General features: G+C 39.4%; 1 protein-coding gene across 6 annotated transcripts in view; it reads right to left on the minus strand.

Moving 5' to 3' along the window:
* The window catches only part of YEATS2 (YEATS domain containing 2), a 108,029-nt gene extending 83,430 nt beyond the window's left edge, over window positions 1–24,599 (minus strand). For all 6 annotated transcript variants that reach the window (XM_052654300.1, XM_052654254.1, XM_052654336.1 and 3 more), the window contains exons 1-2: window positions 24,513–24,599; window positions 2,431–2,548 (exon numbers count right to left, since the gene is read on the minus strand). In XM_052654300.1, the coding sequence (XP_052510260.1) occupies window positions 2,431–2,530 (100 nt within the window). In that variant the 5' untranslated portion in view covers window positions 2,531–2,548; window positions 24,513–24,599. The remainder of the gene's footprint in view (window positions 1–2,430; window positions 2,549–24,512) is intronic.
* Window positions 24,600–26,473: the final 1,874 nt, after the last annotated feature.

A 26,473-nucleotide genomic window follows, 5' to 3' on the forward strand; every position in this document is an offset into this window, starting at 1 on the left:
TGGGAAAAAGACATACAAGTTTTCCTTGTGATTTTCCTGACTGAAACCATATCAAAATAAAATTACCAAAAAAGAAAAAGAAACCTATGATGATTCTGCAAGAAACATGGTGACTTCCAAAACACCATAACCTCAAGGTAGAAAGTAAAGAGTTAGCTACAAGGAGAGGCAGTCTGTGACCTAAGAGCAGTTCATAAGAAGGCAGAAGTTAAGATCTAGCAAGCAAGTCAGTAGTTTCTGATCACAACTACCTGAAGGATACAGCAAAAAAGACGTCTCTGAGAGCAATTCAATTCAGATAATGACTGCTCAAAGTAATACGTAATTCAAAGAGTTAAAATATACTATGAAATGTAGACTGATTACAAGAGAATAAAAAAAGTTGAATGACTGCTTGAAAAACCTGGGATTTTGCATAATGATCCTGTGTCTGTATTATGAAATAACTACCACCCAGGCTTTGGGGTATTTAAAAAATTACAGAGAAAATTTGGACCCTTGATCACCCATGTCATTTTCTCCCCATAATATATGCCACTAGACTGCCAATTTAAAACTAGTGCTGGCATAAGCATTCTTGTGGATATGCCTGCATTGAAGCAAATGAATAGCTTTCCTCATATCTGATGAAAAGAATATTGCCTAGTTTTATGGTATGTATCCTTGTATACATAAACCCTGTATATGGAAACCAGCCGATAATCTTAGGGGAGGCTAAATCAAAGTCAGAGACTGTTATCACTGAAGGTGGATTTATCATAAGCTCCTCAGAAATAATTCTAAAATATCTCTTTCATGGAACAAGGAAAAATAACGCTAATAAAATGTCTGGGAACATGTTAGATTAGATTTAAATTGAAATTATGATGTTTCCTAAAACAATCAGCTTTCCCAATTCTTATTTTTATTATAAAAACTGATATGCCATGCTATGCATTTGAATAATGAATTTAAGTTTCATGATACTTTCATATTTATTGGACTTGTTTTTGAAAGCAAATGACATATCCTTCTAAATAAAATTACAACTGAATTGGAAGAAAAGCTGCAGTGAGATGTTTTTATTATTTGGAATTTGATTTGATAACTTTCAGTCCACAGAGACTTCTGAGGTCCATATGACTTGACTGCACCTACATATACAAGAGTTTCCTTCACCATTAACCTTGGGGTCCTTGATGTTTGTGGAGCTGCAATACCTTATGTATGACTCTGAGATCTTCAACTAGCTGTACTAACTTACATAGATTTATTATTTAAATAAACAGCAATATTTTGTTTTAAAAACTCAAATATAGCCACTTTTTTTTTTCAGATAGCTTAAAACATTCTGGGTAATTGTAGATGATTTGGTCTTCCACTAATTATATGATCTTAGGCAAGTAACTTAATGCCTCTGTGCCCCCACCAGAGCTAAGTACAGAGATCAGTGTTTCCCAAATTTCCATCATCTATATTCCACCTTCAAGTTACCTACCACATCTGAGAACCATGTGAAATATCTAATTAAGGCATTAAATAATATTCTTTAAAATGTTAGCTCTTGGGGGGTTAAATAAGGAGTTTGGCATGAATATATACACATTACTATATGTAAGTTAGATAACAAACAAGAACCTACTGTAAAGCACAGGGAACTCTACTCAACATTCTGTGATAACCTATATGAGAAAAGAATCTAAAAACAATGAATATATGTATAACTGAAACACTTTGCTGTATACCTGAAACTAACACAACATTGTAAATCAACTCTACTCCAATAAAGCATCTTCCCAGGTGGCACAGTGTTCAGGAATCTGACTGTCAACACAGTAAACACAGAAACACAGGTTTGATCCCTGGGTCGAGAAGATGCCCTGGAGCAGGAAATGGCAACCTACTCTAGTATTCTTGCCTGGAGAATCCCATGGACAGAGGAGCCTGGCAGGCTACAGTCCATAGGGTCGCAAAGAGTCAAACATGACTGACTGACTATGCGTGTGCACACACACACTCCAATAAAATTAAAAATTAAAAAAAAGTTAGCTTTATCCTAAGCAGTAGCCCTGAGACTACAAATCTGAAGAGATCATTATCTTTTCTATTGACATTAATATTATTAAAATAAAACCCACAATTCATGTACCACCTATAATCATTTCACATTTTAGTACACACATTGCTAAGACTATGATCACATCTAACATACAATGACAGCTAAAACTTAAAGCCTGTTTCATTATTAATGCTTTCACAGTGTACCTGCTTTATGTTCTGGCCTTTTATGGTACACATGGTATATTACTATGAAACACAGCACTTAGCTAATCCCTCTCATAAACTTCTTCAAAATATACACAATAGTGGAAATGCATTTAATTCCTATAAATCTAACAGGAAGGCATATGTCAACAAAGAAATAATTTCCTAAGGCAGGTGAATTTCTACCTGAATTCTCAATTGCTTTATGCCGCTTATTCGGAAGGGCCACAGATACATCCTCATAATCAGGGTCAGTTTCTTTGATTGTTCGCTTGATGCCAGACATGATGACATTCGTTCTTCACTGTGAAGCAATAATACATTAATTAATAACACTGCTTGGTCTCAACACTTTTACATGTACACACATACACAGGGAATAAATATTATATAATACAGAAGCTTATAAGTCTGTGTAAATACACACACATCCTTTTTAAAATCAAAGGCATAACTAACTTCAAAAGTTCACTGAAAAAAAAAAATCATCATCATCTGTTATAAAACATGGATTTCCCCATCAAGAGAAAATACTTTAACAAGGCAACACATCGTTTAGACTTTCCAAAAGAAGCCTGGCTTTCACAGAATGGCCTTCATAAGGAAAAGGAAAGAAACCAGATTTTCATGAAAACATGGTAAGCCCACACAGCATCCTGGAATCCACAGTACATCAAGTGTATTACAGAATATGAGCAATGTGTCTCAGTAAATAATTTATTGTACAAATCCTTTCTCTGGTACTTACACAGTATAGACTATATAACAGGTACTTAATAAATACTACTGTTACCAATTATTATTATTCACAACAAACTGTATAGACATATTAAACTAACAAGCTTGCAATACAGTAAACAAGTCCTAGGTATACAAGTCTTTGAATAAAACGATCCCATAAGTCTTTAAATCTGCACTGTCCCAATACATGAGCCACTAGTCATATGCAGCTTCTTAAAGTTAAGCTCAGTTCAGTCGCTCAGTCGTGTCCGACTCTTTTATATCTGACTCTTTTCGACCCCATGAATCGCAGCACGCCAGGCCTCCCTGTCCATCACCAACTCCCGGAGTTCACTCAAACTCGCATCCATCGAGTCAGTGATGCCATCCAGCCATCTCATCCTCTGTTGCCCCCTTCTCCTCCTGCCCCCAATCCCTCCCAGCATCAGAGTCTTTTCCAATGAGTCAACTCTTCACGTGAGGTGGCCAAAGTACTGGAGTTTCAGCTTAATCCAAATTAAATAAAATTTAAAATTCAGTTCCTTTTCCTACATCTCAGAACACTGTTGTTGTTGTTCACCCACCCAGTCATATCCGACTCTTTGAAACCCAATGGACTGCAGCACATCAGGCCTCTCTGTCCCTCACCATCTCCCAAAGTTTGCCCAAGTTCATGTTGTTCAGCGATGTTGTCCAGCCATCTCATCCTCTTGACGCCCTCTTCTTTTGCCCTCAATCTTTCCCAGCATCAGGGACTTTTCCAATGAGTCAGTTGTTTGCATCAGATGACCAAAATATAGGAGCTTCAGCATCAGTCCTTCCAGTGAATATTCAGGGTTGATCTCCCTTAAGATTGACTGATTTGATCCCCTTGCTGTCCAAGAGACTTTCAGGAGTCTTCTCCAGCACCACAGCTCGAAGGCATCAATTCTCTGGCATTCTGCCTTCTTTACAGTCCAGCTCTCACAACCATACATGACCACTGGGAAGACCATAGCCTTGGCTATACAGACCTTTGTCAGGACAGTAATGTCTCTGCTTTTCAACACACTGTCTAGGTTTGTCATCATTTTTCTGCCAAGAAGCAATCGTCTTCTGATTTCATGGCCGCAGTCCCTGTCCAGTGATTCTGGAGCCCAAGAAGAGGAAATTTGTCACTATCTCCACATTTTCCCCTTCTATTTGCATTGCAGTGATGAGGCCAGATGCCATGATCTTAGTTTTTTTAATGTTTAGTCTTAAGCCAGCACTTTCACTCTCCTCCTTTACCCTCGTCAAGAGGCTCTTTAGTTCCTCTTTGCTTTCTGCCATGAGAGTGGTATCATCTGCACAGCTGAGTTTATGTTTCTCCTGCCTATCTTGATTCCAGCTTGTAACTCATCCAACCCAGCATTTCTCATGATGTGCTCCGTGTATAGGTTAAACAAACAGGGTGACAGCAGACAGCCCTGTTGTACTCCTTTCTTGATCTTGTTCCATACAGGGTTCCATCTGTTGCTTCTTGATTCACATATAGGTTTCTCAGGAGACAGGTTAGATGGTCAGGTATTCCCATCTCTCTAAGAGCTTTCCACAGTTTGTCATGATCCACACAGTCAAAGGCTTCTGCATAGTCAATGAAACCGAGATAGACATTTTTCTGAAATTCCCTTGCTTTCTCTACAATACAACGAATGTTGGCGATTTGATCTCTAGTTCCTCTTCCTTTTCTAAACCCAGCTTGGACATCTGAAAGTTTTGGGTTCACATAATGCTGAAGCCTAGCATGCAAGATTTTAAGCATGATTTTATTAGCATGGGAGATAAATGAGTTTGTCCAATGGTTAGCACATTCTTTGATACTACCCTTCTTGGCAACTGGGATTGAGGACCTTTTCCAGTCCTGTGGCCACTCCTGGGTCTTCCAGATTTGCTGACATAATGAATGCAAAACTTTGATGGCCACATTCAAGTGCTCAATAGCCCTAAGTGGTTAGTAGCTACTAAACTGGACAACCGAGATGCAGAACATTTTATCACTTCAGGAAGTTCCCTCTGACACGCCTCCTTTCAGTGTGTTTCATTTATAATATTTCATGAGCCAGTTTAGGAAACGCTGTCCAGATCACCACTGTCTAAAAGACACATAATGTGATCCACAAACAGAATTAAAATTTTTCTAGTGCCACATTTTAAAAAGGAAAAAGAAATTAATTTTAATGATATATTTCATTTAACTAATGTACCTAAAATATTATCATTCTAATAATATAATCAATATAAACAAATTATCAGTAAGATATCTTATGTTCTTCTCTTTGCACTAAGACTTTTACACTTAGAGCACACCTCAATTTGAAGTAGTCAAATTACAAAGGCTGAATAAGCACTGCATGTGGCTGGTGTTTCCCTTACTGGGCAGTGAGTCTACTGACATACAGCTAAGAAAAAAGGTCCAGGGAGGTTAGAGGAGATGCCCCTTAGAGGATTAATCTATGACACAGAAAAGCCAAGAAGAGCTCCCTGATTTCCAAACCTCTCCTTTACCACTGATGGAGATTATTTATCTAACCAAAGACAAAAATATACAATATGAATTTACTAAAGCAATAAAGTTTTAAAATAAAATTAATGAAAATAAAACATTAACTTGAAAATATTTATTTTATCCACTCAGAGTTCAAAAAGAAATAACAATTTAAAAGCCTCTCAGCTCTCAGTCCAGTTCTTTCACTCATCTCAGAGGTACAAGTGGGAGAGGCTGGGAGAGACTCATTATCTAATTTTATGAATATAGGTAAATCATGGATCTAGGAAAACATTTTTCCTATCATTGTTATCTTTAAAACAGCCCTAAGCCTAAAAAGACCCTGATGCTGGGAAAGATTGAGGGCAGGAGGAGAAGGGGACGACAGAGGATGAGATGGTTGCATGGCATCACCGACTCAATGGACATGAGTTTGGGTAAACTCCGGGAGCTGGTGATGGACAGGGAGGCTTGGTGTGCTGCGGTTCATGGGGTCGCAAAGAGTCGGACATGACTGAGAGACTGAACTGAACTGAAGCCTTAAAATGTCCTACAGCATTTATAAAAATCCCCCAACATTTATAAACATTCTAAATCAAGCCCTTTAATGTTCGTTCACAATCATCACCTACCAGCTCTAATTCAGAATACAGGTGAGTATTTTTGGAGAGGTCCTGAATCCAACTATTATTTTCTATTTTTAAAGCTTATAAAAAGTGAGAGTAAGGTATTCTTCTAGCCTTCTTCATTTGGCCTGCAAATAGTTACAGAAACCCTGAAAAAATCTTGGGCAGTCACACAAAGAATACTTTCTTAAAAATCAATAAACCCCATTCCTTTTCCTTGCATACAGAAAAACAACAATGAAAAAAACCTCCTACTCAAGATAAACCTGGAATCAGAGGGAGATACAGTCCAGTTCCCGTCTGTTTTGAGCCATACCATTTCCTCAGTGACCAACTATCTTCTACAGTTTGCCAAGAGTCTTACTGGATTATCTATAAAGATGAGTGAGTCCAGCACCACCTTCACTCATTCATCCTGCGGATTTCATAATCTTCGTATTCTCCTCCCACACCTCATCTTCCCAGGTACTCTCTTGAGCAATGGTGGCTCCTCCCACAAAAGGCTGGGGATTCTTGAAGAACATAGTCTTTTGTTTTACTGTCACTTAAGGGACAAAGCAAAATGCTCTCTTGACTTCTGCTCTAAAACTGGGAGAATAGAAGGAAGAAAATAGAAGAATATGGTGGTGGAGCAGAGGTGGGCTGAGTAAGGAAGAAACCAATGAGTGTACATATGCTGCCAAAGTAATTCATATATCATGCAGCCACTATAATGAAGCTTTCCTGTTATCCCTGGGTGTAGATTTGAGCTCCTGATGAACATATTCAGGAAGATTTATGTCTTAATGAGCATTTTTAATAATTCAGATCTGTTTCTGTTCTAAAGAACAATATTAAAGGACACACATGGCACATTCAAGTATGCTAGCTCAGGGTAGGCACATGTGCTAAGGCAGGCTCTCACCATGATGTAGTGAGTGGAATGTGTAACAAATGATCCATGTAACAGTAAGTTTTGGGTTCATCTTGTTTAACCCTGAGATTTATGAAAAGGAAATATGAACAGCTGTTAGTGTCAGGCTCAAGTCTGAAACAGAATGTCCTATTAATCCTCTTAAGGTTTTGAATCAAATGAAATTGAAAAGAATACTGACATGTAAACTGTTCTTTTTTATTCAGTTACTGTTTATAACTTGTGAGAAAGGATTTTCTCCATACCAAGAGACCAAATCCAAATTCAGAAAAGTATGTAATGCTGAATCCTCTAATTTAAAATTTTTGTCTCTCTGAAGTAGCCTCTTTATAAAAAGTAAACACTATCAACTTAAACTTTAAAAAAACACATTTCCCCACATTTCCATGTACAATGTAAGAAAGCAAAACTACCCTGTTATCACACCCATTCAAATAAGATAAACAAGTCTGAGTTTTTGAGTTAAAGACCAAAAACAAGACAAAATCTTTTAATGCTCTATACTTTGAAATAAATGCCAAAATAAAAATAAATTTTTAAAGAAAACTGTGTAATTTAAATACAAAAAATGATGTAATATAGAGTCACTAGAAATTCTTAGTAAAAGGTTCTCAAATGTTTACTAAAAGTTCTCAAGCTAGACAAGATGTAGAATCTCTATAAAGAATCTAGTCCTGGAAACCTGTCTTACAAATACCAAACAGTATAAGATATGGACTACTCTTAAAATTAAATCTGATAAGGTTCTTCGAAACTTTGCTAAGTGAGGTACCTTATCAATATACAGTTCCATGATCTCATGGCATTTGAATCTCATCAGAATCACTGAGTTCTGTGCTTTCACTAAAGATGATTTTTCCTATCTGATTTTTCCTATCTGATTTAAGAGGGGGGACGAGAGTAGCAATACAATCATTTTCCATCTGCTTCCAATCAATGTTCCTAACATGTTAATAATGATTTTGTAATTCTTCAGCCCTGTCCTTTTTATATTTTTCGTTTTAAAGTACCTTCTCCTTGGTAAATAAGACAACCAGTGCTCCTTTATTAAGCATTTGAATGAAAGAATCCATTCTCCCCTACTAACCAAATAAACATTTCAAAAATATCTACAAAAAAACAAAACAGGAGAATGGGTAAACAACTGTAGTATAACTAATGAACTCCTAATCCAACCAACAACAGGAATAAATCTCAAAATACTTATGGTAAGTAAAAGAAGCCAGACACAGAATTATTATATACACACACATGCAAACAAAAAGATAGTAGCCATGGCAAGATTAATAACAGAATAAATTAAGGCAAAAAACATTTAATACAGAAGAGTATGTTACTATTAAAAGACACAATCACAAAGATACACCAAACTATACATCAAACATCGTGTCAAGACATACAAAACAAACCAGAAAGACAAGAATTTAAGAAAGTCACAATCATAAGAGAATTTGAACATGCCTCTCTCTAAATTTAGAAGATTAAAAAAAAAACAGATAAAAATACAGATGACATACATAATGCAATTTACAAGCCAGACTTTCCAACTCTGAACCTAAAGGAATATTGCTTGAAATAGCTATAAAAATTCATTAAATTAAATAATGTAAGTTATATGAAGAAACTGCAAAATTAGGAAATGTTATAAGCATATTCTCTGATTTCAATAAAATTAAACGTGACAATAACAGAAACTCACTATGATATGAAAGAAGGAAATAAGAATAACAAACTATTTTTAAATTATCAATGAAAAGAATATATCTAAACCTATAGTCAAAAGGCATCCTTAGAGGGAAAGGACAGTCCAATTTCATTTGTAAATATGCACAGATACAAAATGAAATCCAGCAGGGTATTAAAAGAATAGTTCATCATGACTAGAAAGTTTTATTTCCAGCAATAAAGTATTGGGGAGATCCTGAAGCAAGGTGATTTCCACTACATATGTCTAACACTGGACCTTTAGGAATATTTAAATCAATTGACTTTTGGTAATCCAAATATGTATCATCCATGTCATAAATTACATTTTGCAAACTAAAAATAGCCAGCTTAAGAGAAGATTTTGTTCTGATATTCACTTAAGGTGGTACTGACAAAAACTCAATCCTAGTTATTCTACACTAGGTTTTATACACAAAACCAAGTACACAGCAGTCTCCCCTTATCTGTGGGGGATACATTTCAAGACCGCCAGTGAATGCCTAAAACAGGGTAGTACTGAACCCTGCTTTCTATTCATGTCTGCCACCCACAAATTTAATGTCTTTTCCATCTTTAACTCATCTGGTATGGGAAAAAAATAGGTCTTTTTTTTTAGACCTATAACAGCCACAATGTTAACACCAGACCTGAATGGTGGGAAGCTGACAGAGGCTGGTTATTAGCACCAAAGTGACGTTAGCCACTCAGTTGATGTGGCCATCCCAATGTGACATGTAAACAGCTGAGCTAAAAAAAAATATTTCGTTATTTAAGCACTACATATTTCAGGCCCAAGATACCTACTTTCCTACCATAAACAAAACTGCTTAAGACACAGAAGTTGCTATATAAGGTCTGTCCCAGAATGCATTCATGACAGAACTCTGTCTCCAATCTTACAAAGTAACAAGAAAAAGAATTTAAGATCAAGGAGCTAGTCTAAATTATAGGTGCCCTGCTTCTATCCATTGTATTACTGCAACAACTGGAGAGCTGGCCTGAGGTAGGTTTTACTGTTCCTTTACCCCATCCCTTTAACATACTCCAGACTGAGCCATCTGGGATATTTAGGAGTTTTGAGATACCTAGAGCAAATTCTTCTTAAGTGGACAGAAGGTAGGCCATATAACATCCCTGTAACTTCCTTAGAGCCACTTTTGGACAAAAATCATTGGAATTATCTAAAGCGGTGATTCTAACTCATATGACAATTTTGTTATTTTAGTAATGAAGCCATAAAAGTTTTCCTTCCAAGAGAAGCCAAAAAAAAAGGGGCGGGGGTTGTAGATTTGTCTTTAGTTCCCACTGGAAAGGAAAGGAAGGAACTGGACCAGATCAAGACTGTGTCAAACTCCTGGACACAGTCACTGAGAATACGTAAATTAAGCCAAATCTTGCACACTACACTAAACAGGGATTTTTCACTAGAGCTTTCAGACTGACAATAAATCCTATGGGGATAAGTCTCATGCCTTTCTACCGGGTGCTGAGATGCTAGAAAGAAAACTAGTACATTAAAACCTAAGACGTTTTTAAAAAATTGGTTCTTTGGATAAACACTGCCTAAATCTAGAAAATCTACCTATTTACAAAAATCTACCTATTCATTTTATGGAATTAGATATAGCAGTAGTTGCACCATTTTGTAGGTATACTAAAAAAAATACACTTTAAAAGAGTGAATTTTATGGTATGTGAATTAGATCTCAAGAAAGCTATTACAAAAAAAATAACAATGACAAACTTATGATTTATTAACCTTAAACAGAAACCAATTTACAGATTATCCTCCCCCAAATATGCATGTACATGCTATGATGTGTGCACATTCAGGAAAGCAGGACAGTCAGCTGGGGATTCAACATTAACAAAACCAGGGGCACGGACTGTTAACACTTTTAAATTTAATTTTTTCATCGAATAGTTCAGATATTCAAAAAAGTATAAAATGACCAATGAGAGGGACACAAAGAGGTTCAAAGGATTAGCGATCTCCTATTTCTTAAGCTGGGTTGTAGCTAAGTATGTATTTTGATACCGTATTGTCTTCTTTAAAACATACCTTCTTATTATATGTGCTCTTTGGCATATATATATGATGTATTTCACAATTTTCAAAAATAAGTTTAAAAATAAATTATGTACATATTATGGAATAAAAAGCAGAGACATTACTTTGGCAACAAAGGTCTGTCTAGTCAAGGCTATGGTTTTTCCTGTGGTCATGTATGGATGTAAGGGTTGGACTAGAAAGAAAGCTGAGCACCGAAGAATTGATGCTTTTGAACTGTGGTGTTGGAGAAGACTCTTGAGAGTCCCTTGGACTGCAAGGAGATCCAACCAGTCCATTCTAAAGGAGATCAGTCCTGGGTGTTCATTGGAAGGACTGATGCTAAAGCTGAAACTCCAATATTTTGGCCACTTCATGCGAAGAGTTGACTCATTGGAAAAGACCCTGATGCTGGGAGGGATTGGGGGCAGGAGGAGAAGGGGACGACAGAGGAAGAGATGGCTGGATGGCATCACTGACTCGATGGACATGAGTTTGAGTGAACTCCAGGAGTGGGTGATGGACAGGGAGGCCTGGTGTGCTGCAGTTCATGGGGTCACAAAGAGTCGGACACGACTGAGCAACGGAATTGAACTGAACTGATGGGATAAATCAGTTGCACTGTAATGTGACATATGCATTCCTAAAAATCATCACACAATAAAATTGCATAATGAAAACCATAAGGCTTATGGGGAAAATGGGTTTGGGCACAACACTCAAAAATTTTAGTAGTGACATTTAATTTAAAAAAGATAATCAAAAAGGGAATCTAATAAAAATGGTAGCAGAGTTTTACACATTAAATGGGTTAAGAAATACATATCTGCTACAATAAATATTAAGAAGAGATGGCAAGAATACACGGAAGAACTGTACAAAAAAGATCTTCACGATCCAGATAATCACGATGGTGTGATCACCCATCTAGAGCCAGACATCCTGGAATGTGAAGCCAAGTGGGCCTTAGAAAGCATCACAGCTAGTGGAGGTGATGGAATTCCAGTTGAGCTATTTCAAATCCTGAAAGATGATGCTGTGAAAGTGCTGCACTCAATATGCCAGCAAGTTTGGAAAACTCAGCAATGGCCACAGGACTGGACAAGGTCAGTTTTCTTTCCAATTCCAAAGAAAGGCAATGCAAAAGAGTGCGCAAACTACTGCACAATTGCACTGATCTCACATGATAGTAAAGTAATGCTCAAAATTCTCCAAGCCAGGCTTCAGCAATACGTGAACCGTGAACTTCCAGATGTTCAAGCTGGTTTTAAAAAAGGCAGAGGAACCAGAGATCAAATTGCCAACAACCGCTGGATCATGGAAAAAGCAAGAGAGTTCCAGAAAAACATCTACTTCTGCCTTATTGACTATGCCAAAGCCTTTGACTGTGTGGATCACAATAAACTGTGGAAAATTCTGTAAGAGATGGGAATACCAGACCACCTGACCTGCCCCTTGAGAAATCTGTATGCAGGTCAGGAAGCAACAGTTAGAACTGGACATGGAACAACAGACTGGTTCCAAATAGGAAAAGGAGTACGTCAAGGCTGTATATTGTCACCCTGCTTATTTAACTTCTATGCAGAGTACATCATGAGAAACGCTGGGCTGGAAGAAGCACAAGCTGGAATCAAGATTGCCAGGAGAAATATCGATAACCTCAGATATGCAGACGACACCACCCTTATGGCAGAAAGTGAAAAGGAACTAAAAAGCCTCTTGATGAAAGTCAAAGAGGAGAGTGAAAAAGTTGGCCTAAAGCTCAACATTCAGAAAACGAAGATCATGGCATCTGGTCCCATCACTTCATGGGAAATAGATGGGGAAACAGTGTCAGACTTTATTTTTTTGGGCTCCAAAATCACTGCAGATGGTGACTGCAGCCATGAAATTAAAAGACGCTTACTCCTTGGAAGAAAAGTTATGACCAACCTAGATAGTATATTCAAAAGCAGAGACATTACTTTGTCAACAAAGGTCCGTCTAGTCAAAGCTATGGTTTTTCCAGTGGTCATGTATGGATGTGAGAGCTGAACTATAAAGAAAGCTGAGCACCGAAGAAATGATGCTTTTGAACTGTGGTGTTGGAGAAGATTCTTGAGAGTCCTTTGGACTGCAAGGAGTTCCAACCAGTCCATTCTGAAGGAGATCAGCCCTGGGATCTCTTTGGAAGGAATGATGCTAAAGCTGAAACTCCAATACTTTGGCCACCTCATGCAAAGACCTGACTCATTGGAAAAGACCCTGATGCTGGGAGAGATTGGGGGCAGGAGAAAGGGATGACAGAGGATGAGATGGCTGGTTGGCATCACTGATTCAATGGACGTGAGTCTGAGTGAACTCCGGGAGTTGGTGATGGACAGGGAGGCCTGGTGTGCTGCGATTCAGGGGGTCGCAAAAAGTAAGACACGTCTGAGCGACTGAACTGACTGACTGAACTGACAATAAATACAGCACTTTACCTTGTGAAATTAAGTTTTACTTGTGGAAGTGAGCATTGAAAGGTTACAGCTTGTAAGTTACCATGAAGTGGTAGTAGGCTAATCTGAAATCAACAGAAAACTTTAGTAACACCAGATGAGAACAGGTGTAGCTCCTAACACAGAAGTAAACTGAGGTTGCTGGAGGATACCTAAGGTGTGTACCTAGAAGGGGTCTGCATATTTCTGCTGTGGTTCACTTCAGCAGGGTGCACTTTTTTGCATTTACCTAGCATTTCTTGCAGATGACACAAAAACGTAAAATGTGAAATCCACATTATACTCAAATAGTTCCCTAACATTATCAAATGCATTAAAACAAACTAATGTTTTCTTCTTTATTTTTTAACAAAATATTTATTTATTTTTGGATGCACTGGGTCTTCGTTGCTGCTTTGTGTGGGCTTTCTCCAGTTAGAGCAAGCAGGGCCTACTCTTCAGTGTGGTGCGCGGGCTTCTCACTGTGGTGGCTCTCCCTGTCGCAGAGCGCAGGCACTGGAGTGTACAGGTTCCAGTGACTGCAGCTCCAGGGCTCAGCTGCTCTGTGGCATGTGGAATCGTCCCAGACCAGGGACTGAATCCGTGTCCCCGGCACTGGCGGACTCTTATCCACTGCACCTCCAGGAAAGTCCAAATTTGTGTTTTCTTATAGCAAAACTCGTTTGCAATGTAGCCATTAAAATAAATGTGCTGATACGCAAATACTTCTAAAATACATTGTAAAGTGAAAAAACCAAGGTGCAAATGGTTTGTATACTTCGTTTCTATGTAAACTAGAATAAAGAGCAAAGCAATCCCCCCACCCCCCACAAATGCTGGTAGATGCTGTGTAGATTTTTCTAGAAGAAAGGATAAGAAATGAATAACAATAGGTGCCTCTGGGTAGTCATTTTGCTTTTCATTTCACTCCTGACTACAATGTCTGAATTTTCTAACCATGTACATGCATTATTTAGGGAGAGGAAAATACCAAAAAGACTAAACTGGGAGATGGATTATGGGTGTCTTTATGCCTCTTTATGCTTTTCTTGTGACTTCTCTGTATGTTGAAAAGACAAAACTACAGAGAATGTGAAATGGCTGGAACTCGCATTCACTGGTGGTGGGAAGGTAAAAACAGTAAAACTACTCTGGAAAACAGTTTGGCAGTTTATAGCTAAGTCGGTAAAGAACCTGCCTGCAATGCAGGAGACCCAGGTTCAATTCCTGGGTTGGGAAGATCCCCTGGAGAAGGAAATGGCAACCTACTCCAGTATTCTTGCCTGAAGAATCCCAGGAAGAGGAGCCTGGAAGGCTATACAGTCCACGGGGTCACAAGAGTCAGACGCAACTGAGTGACTGAACCAGCACCACCACCTCCACGTGACCCAGCCATTCCACCCTATGTATTACCCAAGAGAAATAAAAGCTTATGTTCATACAAAAACAAATGTTCACAGCAATTTTATTTGTAATAGCCGAAAACTAGAAACAACCCAAATGTCCATTAAAAGGTGAATGGATAAACAAACTGCAACACATCCATACACTATATTCATCAGTAAAAAAGAATTAACTGATACATGCATCACAACACGAATTAATCTCAAAACAATACGGAGAAAATGAAGCCAGCTTAAGAAAAAAGAATATACTACAATGATAACATTTTTACAAAATGAGAAGGAGTCTATAATGACAGAAACCTGATCAGCGGTTGTCCTGGTATGAGGAAACAATGGGGAGGGGAGAAAGGAGGATCCAGAAGGGACAAGAGAAAAAACTGGGGGCCGATGCATATGTTTACTATCTTGACTGTGGTGATGTTTTCAAAGATGCATAAACTTATCACAATTTACCATGTCATACAGTTTGTGTGTGTGCAGTTTGTGGTATGCCAACTGTCCCTCAATGAAGCTATTTAAACACACACAAATATTAAATATAGACTGTCAAAAAATGTAAAAAGAATACACAGTGTGAACCTTCACACATTGTTGGTGGAAATGTAAAATAGCACAGCTGCTGTGGAAAAGTTTGGCAGTTCCTCAAAAAGTTAAACACAGAATCACTATGTGACCTGGCAACTCCACACCTAGGTAAAATCTTCAACAGAACTGAAAACCTATGTCCAAACAAAAACTTGTATGTGTGTGAATGTTCACAACATTATTCATAACAGTGAAAAAAAATGGAAGCAACTCAAATGTCTATCCTTTGATGACTGGATAAACAAAATGTGATAACAGTCATACAATGGATTTTTAAGCAATAAAAAAGGATGAAGTACTGACACATGCTACTACACAGATCAACTCTGAATATACCATGCTAATTAAATGAAAGTAGCCAAATACAAAAGGCCACATTTATCTGATTAATAAGGTTGGTGCAAAAGTAATTGTGGTTTTTCATTGTTGAATTTTACCATTTGATATTGGAATACATTCTTAAATAAATGTGGTTATGTTATACATCATTTTAATATGCATTTCTCACTTTGTTTTTTTTTTGCTAATGTAATGATTTATTACTGTGTATTTTCTATTTATTTTAGACTATGGTAATGATGATAGACAAAAAGCAAATTCAAGTGATTTTCTTATTCGAGTTCAAAACAGGTCATAATGTAGTGCAGACAGCTCACAACATCAGCAACACATTTGGTGCAGGAATTGCTAACAAATGTACAATGCAGTGGTGATTCAAGAAGTTCTGCAAAGGAAATGAGACTTGAAGATTAGGAGTATAGCGGCCAGCCATCAGAAGTTGACGACGACCAACTGAGAGCAATCAAAGCTGATCCTCTTACAACTACACAAGTTGTTGACAAAGAACTCAATCTGGACCATTCTACTGTCATTCAGCATTTGAAGCAAACTGGAAAGGTGAAAAAGCTTAGTAAGTGGGTGTCTCATGAGCTGACCAAAAATTTAAAAAAACTTTATTTTGAAGTGTCATCTTCTCTTATTCTATGCAACAACAACAAACCATTTCTCAGTTGGATTGTGATGTGTGACAAAAAATGAATTTTATATGACAACTGGCAACGACTAGTTCAGTGGCTGGACCAAGAAAAGCAGCTCCAAAGCCAAACTTGCACCAAAAAGAGGTCATGGTCACTGGCCATCTGATCCACTACAGCTTTCTGAATCTCAGTGAAACTATTACATCTGAGAAGTACGCTCAGCAAATCAATGAGATGCACCTGAAAACTGCAATCCCTGCAGCCAGCACTGGTCAACAAAAAGGGCCCAATTCTTTTCCAAGACAATGCCTGACCACATATCGCATGACCAACTCTTCAAAAGTTGAACGAACTCAGCTATGAAGTTGTGCCTCATCTGCCATATTCACCTGACCTCTAACCAACCAACTACCACTTCTTCAAGCATCTTGACAAGTTTTTGCAGGGAAAATGCTTCCACAACCAGGAGGCAAAAAACGCTTTCCAAGAGTTCATCAAATCCCAAAGAACAGATTTTTTTAATTAATTTATTCTAATTGGAGGCTAATTTTTTTACAATATTGTGGTGGGTTTTGCCATACATTGACATGAATCAGTCATGGGTGTACATGAGTCCCCCAGTCCCGAACCCCCCTCCCACCTCCCTCCCCACCCTATCCCTCCGGGTTGTCCCAGTCCACCAGCTTTGAGTGCCCTGTTTCATGCATCGAATTTGGATTGGTCATCTTTTTCACATATGGTAATATATATGTTTCAATGCTATTCTCTCAAACTATCCCACCCTCGCCTTCTCCCACAGTCCAAAAATCTGTTCCCAAAGAACAGATTTTTACACTACAGGAATAAGCCAACTTATTTCTCATTGGCAAAAATGTGTTGACTGTAATGGTTCCTGTTTTGATTGATAAAGATGTGTTTGAGCCTTGATTCAAAATTCACAGTCCAAAAGTGCAATTATGTTTGCACCAATCTAATATTTCCAGGGAATACCCAGAAATAGGCAAATCCCTAGACACAGAAAGTGGCTCCCAGGGAGGGAGGGGTAGAGGGAACTGGGACTGACTGCAAATAGGTATGGGGCTTCTTCCTGGAATCACGAAAATGTTATGGAATCAGATGGCAGTAATGGTTGCACAGGCCTGCCCAGGTGGCTCAGTAGTAAAGAAACTGCATGCAAATGTAGGAGATGCAAGTTCAATCCCTGGGTCAGGAAGATCCCCCGGAGGAGGAAATGGCAACCCACTCCAGTATTCTTGCCTGGAAAATCCCCCAGACAAAGGCCTGGCAAGCTATAGTCCGTGGGTCACAAAGAGTCAGATACGACTTAAGTCACTAAGCAGGCATGAATGGTTGCATAACATTGTGAATACACTTTAAAAGACATTGAATTACACATTTTAAAGTGGTGGATTTTACATGAACTACATCTCAATAAAAAAGGATATACACTCTCCAATAAACTAAAAAATAATTAAAAAACAAAATAGATAACAATCACCAATGCATGCACAATTATGTAAATAAAACATTACAAATAAAATTTAAGCCCCTGCCTGCTCTGCATTCTGGTCACCATCAGCCTTCATTACCGCCACAAAACAGGTCTCTCCCCACACTTACCCCAAACTCACTCTTCAGATCAACAGAATAAACAATCCTTGGTTACTAGAACTAGTTCTTCTACCTCTCCTTGTCTACAGTCATCAAAGTTCACATGCCTGAACTTCTCCTTATCACCTTCCAACAGGTTCACGTTTCATTCCTACCTTCTCTCCACTTACTGAAATGCTATTCATCCTTCAAGAATGAAATTAAGTTCCAATTCATCTATGACATGCACTCCAGCCTTTAAGAAACTTTTTTTCCTAACTCCCATAGAACAGATACTTTAGAAACAATCTGCTGCCTAAGTCTTGTTTTCTATGAGGGAAAAGTGCACCGAACCTGATTCTCAGCCTCCATTCGACAGCAGTGTAGAAAACAGGCTGAAACCGGGACAGGTTTAAAGGCAGAGAGGTTGGGGCCAATTTAAGGAGATGGCGGTGAAGAATTCTATCCTCTATGACTGAATGAAAAGAGAAGAGTCTATCCTAAGGAAAGACTCTCAAGCCTGGTGACACACATACATGGGCTGTTCTTACAGATTTACAACTTAAAGTATTAAGTATTAGTTCTTCTCTATCTATATATTTTATAATTAAAAAAACTGGAAATAGTCCATAGCAAATTATAGTGTATTCACTGAATGAATATAAGGGAATTTTAATATGGGGGAATACGATCTTATATGTAGAAAGCCCTAAAGATTTACCAAAACACTGTTAGAATAAATGAACAGAAAAAAGCAAGATACCAAGTCAACACATAAAAATCAGTCACATTTCTATACACAAATAATGAACAACTGAAAAGGAAATTACAATATATTTCCATTTATAAAAGCATCAAAAAGAATAAAATACTTAGAATTAACCAAGAAGGTAAACTTATACAATGAAAACTACACAATATTGCTGAAAGAAATTAAAGATGAAAAATAAATGGTAACACACTTCACTTTCATGGATTGGAAGACTTAATATTGTTAGTCAATACCAACCAAAGCCATCTACAAATTCAATGCAATCCTTATCAAAATTTCAAAGACATTTTTTGCGGAAACAGAAAAACTCAACACTAAAATTTATAGGTAATCTCAAGGGACCCTAAATAATCAAAACAATTTTGAAAAAGAACAAAACTGGAGGACTCATATCTCCTGATTCCAAAACTTAGTAGAAGCCACAGTGTGGTACTCAAAACAATATGGTATTGGCATAAAAACATATATATAGACAGATGGAATAAAATAGAGAGCCCAGAATAAACTCTTGCATATATGGTCAAATGATTTCTGACTCGGGTGCCAAGTCCATTCAGTTGGGGGAAAAAGGCTTTTCAACAAATATTGCTAGGAAAACTGGACATTTATATGCAAAAAAAAAAAATTGAAAGTTGGACCCTTTACTAATGCCTAAATTAACAAAAATTAACTTGAAATGAATCAAAGACCTAAATACAAAGCTTGATTTAAAATGGATAAAAGAATTTGAATTGACATTTCTGCAAAGATATACAAATGGCCAATAAGCACATGAAAAGATACTCAACATCACTAATATCAAGGAAGTGCAAATCAAAAACACAGAGATTATCATCTAACACCATTAGGATGGCTACTATCAAAAATAAATAAACAGAAAAAAAATCCACCAGAAAAGTGTTGGCAAGAATGTGAAGAAATTGGAAACCTTGTGCACTGCTGGTGGGAAAACAAAATGGTGTGGCTACTATGGAAAACAGTGAGGAGGTTCTTCAAAAAATTAAAAACAGAATTACTGTATGATCCAGCAATCCCACTTCTAGGTAAATAGCCCATAAAACTGAAAGCAGGGACTCAAACAGGTATCTAGGTACTCATGTTCCTAGAAGCATTATTCACAAGAGCCAAAAGATGGAAACAACTTAAGTGTTCATTGACAGATGAATAGATAAATAAAATGTGGTATATACAGACGTACAGATGGCTCCTTCATGGATCACAGCCTTGTCATGACAAAGGGGAAAGGTCAATTTTCATTCCAATCCCAAAGAAGGGCAATGCCAAAGAATGTTCAAACTACCTCACAACTGTGCTCATTTCACATGCTAGCAAGGTAATGCTCAAAATCCTTCAGGCTAGGCTTCAACAATATGTGAACTGAGAACTTTCAGATGTACAAGCTGGATTTGGAAAAGGCAGAGGGAACCAGAGATCAAATTGCCAACATTCCGTTGGATCATGGAGAAAGCAAGGGAGTTCCAGAAAAACATTTACGTCTGCTTCATCAACTAAACAAAAGTCTTTGTGTGGCTCACAACAAACTGGAAAATTCTTGAAGAGATAGGAGTACCAGACCACCCTACCTGTCTCCTGAGAAACCTGTGTGCAGGTCAAGAAGCAAAAGTTAGGACTGGACATGGAACAATGGACGGGTTCAAAATTAGGAAACTAAGTACAACAAGGCTGTATTTTGTCACCCTGCTTATTTAACTTATAGGCCAAGTACATCATGTGAAATGCCAGGCTGGATAAATCACAAGCAGGAATAATCAAGATTATTAGAGGAAATATCAACAACCTCAGATATGCAGATGACACCACTCTACTGGTATGGAACTAATGAAGAGGAACTGAAGAGCCTCTTGATAAGGGTAAAAAAGAAGAGTGAAAAAGCTGGCTTGAAACTCAACATTCAAAAACTAAGAATCCAGTCCTGTCACTTCCTTGCAAACAGAAGGGGGAAAGAGTGGAAGCAGTGACAGACTTTATTTTCTTGGGTTCCAAAATCACTGCGGATGGCAACTGCAGCCATGAAATGAAAAGACGCCTGCTCCTTGGAAGGAAAGCTCTGACAAACCTAGACACCATGTTAAAAAGCAGATACATTACTTTGCCGACAAAGGTCCATATAATTAAAGCTATCGTTTTTCCAGCAGTCATGTATGGATGTGAGAGTTCGATCATAAAGAAGGCTGAGCGCCAAAGAACTGATACTTTTGAACTGTGGTGCTGGAGAAGACTCTTTTAAAAAGTCCCTTGGACTCTAAGGAAATCAAACCAGTCAATCCTAAAGGAAATCAATCCTGAATATTCACTGGAAGAACTGATGCTGAAGCTCCAATACTTTGGCCACCTAATGGGAAGAGCCAACTCATTAGAAAAGACCCAGATGCTGGGAAAGACTGAAGGAGAAAGGAGAAGGGGGTGGCAGAAGATGAGATTATCAGATAGTATCAAGGACTCAACTGACAAGAATTTCAGCAAACTCTAGGAGATAGTCAGGGGGCTTCCCAGGTGGCACAGTGGTAAAGAATCCACCTACCAATACAGGAGACGCAAGACAGAGGGTTTGATCCCTGGGTCAGGAAGATTCCCTAGAGTAGGAAATGGCAACCTACTGCAGTATTCTTGCTGGGATAATCCCATGGACACAGGAGCCTGTCAGACTACAGTTCGTGGGGTCTCAGAGTCAGACACAACTAAGCAACTGAACAATAAGAAAAAATACACAGATACTGGAATATTATCTAGCCTTAAAAAGGAATGAAATCCAGACATAAGCTACAACATGGATGAACCTTCAGGACATTATGCGAAGTAAAATAAACCTGTCACAAAAAGACAAATACTGTTTGATTCCACTTATATGAGATATTTAGAATAGTCAATAACACAGAGACAGAAAGCTGAATGGCCATAGGCTGGGGGTAAGGGGGAAATGAGAAGCTATTGTTTAGTGGGTACAGTTTCAGTTTTACAAGATGAAAAGAGATGTGGAGATCAATGGTGGTAATGGCTGCACAATGGTATGAATGTATTTAACACCAGTGAGAAATGGTTATGGTGGTAAATTTTATTTTATGTGTATTTTACTACAATTTAAAAAATGTACATGTAAAAGTTAAATGGTCAAGTATGGTTTTTCCATTATTAACTATGTTCTTCCTGATGGAGTACAGATAATAAACTCATTTATTCTGGGGGAGGACACACTAGGGGGACAATTCTGTAAGCTCTCCATCAGGCTACATATTTTTAGAATCTAGAGAGCTCCTGATAATTAGAAAATCAATTAGAAAGTGACAAGCACAAATAAAAAGATGCACAGAGGACAGGAACAGAAATTCACAAATGGCCAATAAAAGTGAAAATGTTCAAACATACTAGTATAAAGGAATGAAACATGAAACAAAACACCATTTTCAACTATCAAATTTAGTTTGGGGAGAGATGAAAATACGGTATGTTGAACAAGGGACACTTGCTCCTAATTCACACTCATTGTCTTCTCTTCCTCACTCCCGTTCAATTACTTCCATATGTTTCCACCTCCAACTTCCAGTCTGGTTAGTAACGCCAATGACCAAACTAATAACCTCTGTGTTGCCAAATCCAAGTGAGCACCTCATTAAACATCTCAGAAGCACTGAGGAGCCAAGACTCCGTGGACCAGAAACCTATTTCTCATGGCTCCCATGATACTAGTTTCCTGCTTTTTCTCCTACCTCACTGGCTGTTCCTTCCGTCCTGCGCTCAATCTTCTTCCTCTATAAGATCTTCAAGTATTAGAATGCCTGAGTCTCACTCTATTATTCACTTTTCTATATAGTTTTTACCTAAGTGCTCTCAGTTCAGTTGCTCAGTCGTATCTGACTCTTTGCAACCCGATGGACTGCAGCACGCCAGGCCTCCTTGTCCTTCACCAACTCCCGGAGTTTACTCAAACTCATGTCCAGCGAGTCGGTGATGCCATTCAACCGTCTCATTCTCTGTCGTCCCTTCTCCTCCCGCCTTCAATCTTTCCCACCATCAGGGTCTTTTCAAATGAGTCAGTTCTTCGCATCAGGTGGCCAAAGTAATGGAGTTTCGGCTTCAACATCAGTCCTTCAATGAACACTCAGGACTGATCTCCTTGCAGTCCAAGGGACTCTCAAGAGTCTTCTCCAACACCACAGTTCAAAAGCATCAGTTCTTCGGCACTCAGCTTTCCTGATAGTCCAACTCTCACAGAACTACTGGAAAAACCATAGCCTTGACAGACGGACTTTGTTGGCAAAGTAGTCTCTGCTTTTTAATATGCTGTCTAGGTTGGTCATAATTTCCTTCCAAGGAGTAAGCGTCTTTTAATTTCATGGCTGCAATCACCATCTGCAGGGATTTTGGAGCCCCCAAAAATAAAGTCTGCCAGTGTTTCCCCATCTATTTGCCATGAAGTGCTCTCAGGTGGTCTCATAACTTTGAATATCATCTATATACTGAGTACTCTCAAATTTTTATCTCCAATTCTAGGCTCTGTTCTGGAAGCTCCAAACCTGTACATCCAACTGCCTCAATATACTGACTTCATATCTTAAATACATTTCAAATGTAATACACCCAAAACAGAATTCATGATTTCTTCCATCTCAAACTGCTCTCTTCCATTCTTCTCAGTGAACGCTGCCATCTACTCAAAGTTGCTCAAAACAAGTATCAAAAAGCAGAGTTCTCCCTTTCCCTCACCATTTCCAAGTCTTATTCATTCTACCTCCAAAATAACTGTTAATCTTTCTACTCTCCTCCATCTCCAAACCATGGACCTAGTCCAAAGTACTGTAAACTAACCAACCTTCCAGCTTCCACTCTTGCTCTCTTCCTCTGCACAGCAGTCAGATTATGCTTTCCTTCTTAAAACCTTCAAAGAATTCTCATAAAAGTGAAATTCCTAAGAACAGCTTCACCTGCTCCTATCTTTCAAAGAACATCCACAACCGAAAATATACTCAATGATAATAGCTCTACACAATAAAACTATGGTACCTTTCCTCATTTTTCTTTCCCGTATTTTTAAAATTTTTCTATGAATGCCTGCTCCTTGCTCATTAAGAAAGTAAATTATATTGCTGAATAGTACATAACATTACATTGCATTTTAACATCTAAACGAGAAAAGGGAATGCAAAATGGTAGTTAAAACTCAGTAACAGTTACAAGCTTAGAAGAAAATACAAGCAAACATCAAAATTCTAAGAATGAGAAGTCAGGGTTGTAGATTTACTGGTAGTATTTTCTTCCACTGTTTTTTAACGTAATTACACTCATTAAAAAAAAAAGGTTATGAGATAAACCTGTCTTCTGCAATCTGCCCACAACCCAGCAAACCAGCCTTTCTTTTCCCAAGTACTCATTTTCCCAAGCTTTTCACTCCAACCTGGCGCTGTCTCACAGCTCTGATGCTTTAACGCGGGCACCATCCCTGGAATATCCTCCACCTTTCTAAATCCTGCTCATCCTTCACGGCGGAGACGAACGATAGGGAAGGCGACAGGTTGAAGGGAGATTCCAGGATTCTTGCTGATAAATTCACAACTTGCCGGTGCTGGGACCAAATTTTGTCTCCAATCCCACTGCAGGCCACCAGGTTTAACATCCTAAAAGCTCCCGCCACTGGGGCCCAGGGAACCCAGATCCTCTCAGAAAGCGCGGTGCCCCTTAGAAAGAACACCCCTCACACCCAAATTCCGGGTTCCCGCTGCGGAGACTCCCCAGCCACACACACTCACCCTGGACCCAGTTTCCTCCTCCGGGCCTCTCGGCTCCACAGGCACTCGTCCCCTCCCTCCCCTCAGCCAGGGGGCCGGCGCCTCAGGCGGGGTGGGGGAGGGGCGCGCACGTGCCCGCGCCGCCCCCGCCCAGACAATGCCCGGGAGAGCGGAGCGCGCGCCCGGCGGTCCCATCTCGCTCCCGCCAACACTTACCCTCTTTCTGGGTCTCCGGCTGAAGCGCAGACACCGCCGGGTGCCGCGAGAGGGCCCGGGGGAGGGGAGGAAGCGGGCCGAGCCCCGCAGAGCCGCCCCACCACGAGGCCCCAGCAACCCCGGAGCCCGCGGAAGCACACGGCACGGCGGAGCCCGCCCGGCCCGTTTGGCCCGGACGTCAGCACCAGGGACGGGGCGGAGCGCGCGCCGCGGCGGCGGCGGCGACGCGCGAGGTTCCGGGGGCGGAGCTCGAGAGGTTGTGGGCGGGGGGACAGAGCTCGCAAGGTTGTGGGCGGAGCCGGGGCCGGGGCCGGGCCGGGGCTGAGACTGTGCCAGACTCTCACCGTGACCTGTACTGCCCTGCTACCTGGGGAGAATGGGCGTCTATTCTGGTGAAGGCACCATCATATATAGTTTTCTCCTTAGAGGAAGGTAACAAGTTGCAGCCCCAAGAAAATATTCTGCCGGCATTTATGAAGCTTCCACAGCAAAGAAAACAGTAGCTATGATTTTCGTGTGTTTAATCATATACCAAGCTTTATACTAGGTGTTAGGGATACAAATAACTATAGTTATTACTAACCTGTTTTACAGATGCAGAAACGAAGGCTCAGAAAGGTTGGATCTTATCTAGGTCATGCAGCTAGTGAGTAACAGTCCATCAGGTACTGTTTTCCACCTAAATATCTCTTGAGCTCAGCCTTCCTTTTCCTTCTCCCTGTGCCCCGGTACAGCAAATCCCACATCTATCTGCCCAAGTCTGCTATAGCCTCACATCTGGTCTCCAGGGATCTATTTCTGTCCCCCTTCAATCTGTTTTCTTCACTAGGTAAAGATTTACCATTGAAATGAGTAAAGGGTTACCCTTTACATCTTTTTTCACTTTACATACATGTTATCAATTTTTTGAATGTGTTTGATGTTTAGTAAAAACGTTTTAAAGGATTTACTCCTATATTGTCAATAGCAAGCCTAGTGCATTGCACATAGTATGCAGTCAAAATGTATTTGTTGAATAAATGAATAGTGGGGCCAGAAACTTACTCCAAAGCCCTGCATGATAAGGGAATACAGGGATTTATAAAATGTCATTGTTGGCCTCCTGATCTTAATGTCTATTTAGGGTAATGGCAGATTAAAAATATTTGTTCAAGACTTCTCTTGTGGTCCAGTGGCTAAGACTCCAGACTCCCAATGCTGGGGGCCTGGGTTCCATCCCTGGTCAGGGAGCTAGATCCCACCTGCTACAACTAAGAGTTTGTGTGCCACAACTAAGACCTGGTGCAGCCAAATAAATAAATATCTTTTAAAAGAAAGCAATATTTGTTTAGCAGTTTTTTTGTGTGTTTCTATTCTATGTCCTGGCAGTATGTGCCTAGCACTATGTTAGATACTGTGGATCAGAAATGAACAAAACAGTTTCTGCTCTTGTGAGATTGACAGTCAATCTAATCTGAAAAGCCAGGAAAGAACTCACTTAGACTTATGCTAAAACCCAAAAAGAGAATGGGAATTGGGAGATAAAAATAAATTTCACAGAGAAAGAGGTAGGATAAGTGGTCAGCATGGATATATCTGTATTCTCCTACTTTGGGGATCTAACCCTGAGGCAGGGGATTAGAAATATCCAGCTAAGTGTAAAGGAATCTTGAAGCCCACTGTCTCTGGCCCAGGTTGGAAGGCTGCCCAATTCTGGCAGAAGTCTCACATTGATCAGGGCTTAGGAAAAGACAGTGGCGTTAAGGAGAACAAACAGTCTGAAATGGTGCTGCTGCTGCAGCTAAGTCGCTTCAGTCATGTCCAACTCCGTGCGACCCCATAGACGGCAGCCCACCAGGCTCCCCCGTCCCTGGGATTCTCCAGGCTGCTGCATGTCTACAATTTGCAGATGGTGTGCTGGAAACCCAGACTTCTCTTATGCCTTCTGCCAGGCAAGAAGAAAGTAGCATGAGAACCATGCA

Source organism: Budorcas taxicolor, chromosome 1, assembly GCF_023091745.1.
Source record: "Budorcas taxicolor isolate Tak-1 chromosome 1, Takin1.1, whole genome shotgun sequence".
NCBI classification, from domain to species: Eukaryota; Metazoa; Chordata; class Mammalia; order Artiodactyla; family Bovidae; genus Budorcas; species Budorcas taxicolor.